General features: G+C 34.1%; 1 protein-coding gene across 1 annotated transcript in view; it reads right to left on the bottom strand.

The window, feature by feature from the left end:
- Positions 1 to 659: 659 nt before the first annotated feature.
- Positions 660 to 4,757, bottom strand: part of LOC119586688 (pre-mRNA-processing factor 39-like) — a gene marked incomplete in the record, with an annotated part of 65,208 nt that continues 61,110 nt past the window's right edge. Inside the window, 5 exon segments of the mRNA XM_037935420.1 lie at positions 660 to 2,143; positions 2,465 to 2,596; positions 2,994 to 3,175; positions 3,293 to 3,352; positions 4,443 to 4,660. Of these exon segments, the coding sequence (XP_037791348.1) occupies positions 1,873 to 2,143; positions 2,465 to 2,596; positions 2,994 to 3,175; positions 3,293 to 3,352; positions 4,443 to 4,660 (863 nt within the window).

Below are 4,757 nucleotides of genomic sequence, written 5' to 3'. Positions count from 1 at the left end.
TGAGAGAATGAATAAAGAAATTAATGAATGTGAGCGTGTGCATGCTTGTAAGGACTAATAAGTTACCTAGTAAAGACTGCATTTTATTTGATAATTATCTATCACTTGTTAGTTTTTCCTCAACCTTGAGTATAACAGCTTTTGAATATTGATTATTGAGCACAATACATTTTTTTTCCTCCACAGACAGTGTGAAATGCATTTATTCTGACCTTGCACATTATATACTTTACTGCAATTTCAATGGTCAAAGGTTAAACCATAAAATCTTTAAACATTCTAGAGCAATTATTATTATTAATAATAAATATTCAACCATTAATATGCAAATACGACTGGGGTAAATGTTTTTAATTTAAATAAATTCATGAAAGGCTTTAAACAGAAAATGTACAGCTACATTTAGTAAAATTTAATCAATTTACAACTACTCTGAAGCTTGCAGTCTGTTTTTTTATCTTTAACACACTAGTAGAAACAATAGATGGTTTTGAAAATATCATTTCAGAATAATCTTTACCAGAATTCTTTTCCTTTCAGTACAATCAGAAACAAAGTAAATTCCAAAAGTGTTCATGTGCACTCAGATGTATATATTCAGTTACCACAGCTCTCAATTCCATGTAACACTAACTTTTTATGTTTAATAAAACAAGATGTAAACAATTCAATTTAATAAGTGGCTCAAAATGTTTCAAAACATTTCAATGAGTAAACGACTGTTTGGCATATCTGTTCACCTACGTGACATACATGGATATGATTGTCGACTGCAAAGTGATAAAAGTAAGAGTAACTTAGGACACAGACAAGAAATTAGCTTATTTGGTTTTACGAACATGGATTTTAGTAAATTTAATTACTTTTTCAAATTTATACAGCATCTATAAAAATATTCACTGTCAGCTCTATCATTTACTCATTTCTGTCATTTTCTACACTTTAGAAGGGAATCCTTATGAGAAAATAAAATATTCTGAACCATAAATGTTCTTACTGTTTACTTCATTGGTCTCTACTAGCTGTAGAACAAAGTAAAAAGAAGCATACTGTAAAAATAAGGTATAAAAGCCTTTAACTTGAAACTTTATACCAAACTGGTATACACAACATCTATCAATGAAATATATTCTTCTAGAAAGACAAAAAAGGATTTTTCAAATTACAATACCAGTCTTGATTTTCAAAGATATTTCTTATTCTTTATTAGTCAACTTTCAAAAAAGTAAAATCTGTACAAAATATGTATGCAAACATTCTTAATTTCTCGTGCCAGAGTAGTTTTTTTGTGTACAAGCAAACTTTCTTAAAATTTAAAAATGGGAGACCCAGGCCTCTTTCTTATATATTTTACCCATCACTGAAACAAACACTACATATTGAAAGCCTTACTTCCCATCACTTAGTTCACAAAAGTTTCTAAACAAGTTCTGCACTGAATATTTCCTATATATAGTGCTATGCAACTGTACTTTATAGCTTAGTCAAATATGCTAAAGATGGGATTTGTAATTTTCAGGTTTCTAACAGTTTCTCTGGTTTGTATAGTCTCATGCACACAAACTTTTGCAATCACATTTATCCACAGTATTACTAAATTGCCAGACATACATACTCCATCGTACATTCCAGACATGTTAACCAATTTCATCATAATGAGACGCAATACAAATATCTAATCCTGAAAGGCTTAAGTGAATATCAAGAACTTTATCATTATTCACCTTACAACAAAAAGTGATGCAATCTCCTAGACAACTTGGAAATCCTGTTAACAAAGCATTCCAATATACAATCATGCTTTACACATGGAGGATTACTTATATCTGTGAATCACTTAAAAGGAGTAAAATTAAAAGAATGATTTCATTCTTATCTCTGACCATAGTAACTTCCATAGGCCCCCCAACCCTGCTGTCCATAACCATAACCACCCTGTTGAGCTGGATAGCCCCATCCTTGGTAGTGTGACGCTCCATAGCCCTGAGCATAGCCCTGGTTGTAGCCACCATATCCTGCCTGCTGGTAGCCTTGGTAATTTGTGTTGACAGCCTGCTGTTGCTGTGCTGTTCCTGTTGTGCCATTGACAGGGCTGGGACTGGTCTTCTCCTGGCTCCCTCTCTTCTCTCGCCGTGACTCAATGCTATAAATCACACAAGATAAGTAAACAATCTTTTTACAGCAAATTGCAGCACTAGTTTGGTAAACAAATAAGTGATCAAGTGCTAATTTCAGTTCTGAAATCACAATCATTTCATCATTATTTACTGATTCTAGTCTCTTCCTTATCATACTTCAAAAGCTAATCGATGATTTCACAGATGGGTAAACACATTTGATCCCTCTGAATGTGGCTATCTATGAGGTATATCATCTCCACAGATGACACTTACTGTTAAAAATATAGGAATGCAAGCTTAGACATGGACTTGTGCTACAATAAGATTCAGCATTGTGTACTTACACAGATATACCCCCACTGGCTGCATCTCCTTGCTTGCTGGTATTACTTGCAGTATCTGTTTCTGACGCACATGCATCCATTTGTCTCACCTCCATCTGAACTTCCCTCAGAACACGCAGGCCAGTGGTCACACTGAAATATTTTTTTCACCTCATCAGAATAACTAAATACTAAATTACAACTGCAGCTATTTTCACTTGGCAGCCTAGTTATCAGATCCACTCTCAATAAAATCCTTATACAATATAAAAGACTTCTGGATATGACTCCTACAATTTCATAAAACAAAATACATTTTCTTTAATATGAATTACAATGACAAGCTTACACTAATGGTGAAATCATTATGCAGTGTAAAAACTGAACCCATGTATTACAATAATTAAAATCAATGACAACCTTCAAAATATCTTTTTGTCTTTAGAGTTCACAAATCCCTATCAACTGTACCACAAATATTATCTGAATTCCAAACAAAACACATGTGATACAACATTACATTCCAAGACTAAGTGAGACTGTTTTTTACCTGTCTGTCTCCTGTCCACATTCAGACATGAAGTGGAAGTATCTGTGAGCAAACATGAGTCTGGTTCCAGGCTGCTGACACGAATCAAGCCCCTCTTTCAGGATTTCTGCTGCCATAGCAAATTTTGGAGGCTGGCATAGTAGAGCTTGATCCACCAATGCTAGCAACACATTGCTGTTATTCTGCACCAGAAGAAAAAACATAGAAATGACTAGAAATACTTTGTTTTTCATTTCCTACTGATAACAAAACAATACATAAAATAATTTCAATCTCAACCGGACGATTTTAAAGCTTACCTTGTTATATTCATGAGCTTCTCTGAGGATCTCAACTCCTTTGTCTGTGTCACCACAGAACTGAGTGAGAAAAAAAAAAAATCAGGTTACCAAACATTAATAAATACAAAATGGTTAGCCACATAAATGGGAGAAAAAGAACAGAAAATAGGATAATGACAGAGTATTTATTACTGCAATTCTATTCATCAGAATTTGACTTTCTCCACAAGTCATGGTCATTCTGACTGTGCAGATGGTTGCTGCAAAAATGAAAAGATATGAAATAAAAAAAATACTATATTACCCTAAAGCCTTTGAATCATGTATAAAATTGCACAATATCAAAAACAAATCAAACTATCTTTGGCACTAAATAGTAATGAAAGTTCACCAATCACATATGCAGAGTTGTTTCTTTCTCTCTCTGGCATCAAACTATTCATGCTTCAAATAATAAAGCCATCAGGGAGTGCTAATTCAAAAAGTTGTACAGCAGAAGGGCTGAAGGCATGACTAGACTGCATCTTGTATCATTTACGGACATAACATACTTGATTTCTTGGACTTACAGCAATATAATGAACAGACAAGTTGTCATTTTCCCAGATAATGCTTTTTCAAGTTTACATTTTCTATGTAGGTTAGAACAACAGTATAAACAAATTTGATTTTTTTTTCTACATAAAACTGAAAAGAAATCTCAATATCATTCATTTTTTGCTTTCATTTTTTCTCAAAAAAGAAAATATAAATCTGAACCTGAGACTTGGAGGGTGATGTGCATGTAAACTGATCATAAATTAGTTTTATATTTAAACTGACTGGTAAAATTTAGGATAGCAATTTACAGAGACAATCTGAAGTGAACCACACTCCAGTGATCGTGCACGGTCAGCCACTCAAGTGAAAAATCAGAAGTTTGAAGACCACATATTTGGCTTTGGCACATACAACTTTTTCAGCATTTAAGACAAAAAACAATGTTTTAAACCCACATCTGAGAGGCTATAGCTAAGGAACTGCCACATCCAAACCCAAATAACATATGGCTGTTGCACATAATGCACATCCTTGCCAAACATGTATTCAGCTTCTGTTTATCATAGCAAGAACAGATGCATACTGTCAATAATGGAGTTAAAATAAAAGATATAAAAAAAATACTAACCAAAGTGTGGAACCTCGCATACTTGAGCGATACATGTGAGTGTGCATTTTTATCTTCCCTTTCTTGGCAGATTGCAAGACAGCGATCAAATATTTCTTTTGTAGCTTCCATGTTACCCCTGCGACGCTCAACGCCAGCAGCTTGCATCCAAGCTTCTAAACTTCCAGGGACTCTTGTCTGTATATCTTCCAGGATCTCTAGGGCTCGGTCTCCATCACCTGAGGAGAAACAATGCTTTACTCAAGTGCTGGCAAAAGTATTTGCAACTAGTACACAACAGTGTACAAATATGGATTCAAGGATCCAACATCCAAG

Source organism: Penaeus monodon, chromosome 21 (genome assembly GCF_015228065.2).
Source record: "Penaeus monodon isolate SGIC_2016 chromosome 21, NSTDA_Pmon_1, whole genome shotgun sequence".
Lineage (NCBI taxonomy): Eukaryota > Metazoa > Arthropoda > Malacostraca > Decapoda > Penaeidae > Penaeus > Penaeus monodon.
This window is presented reverse-complemented; position numbering and strand designations above follow the sequence as displayed.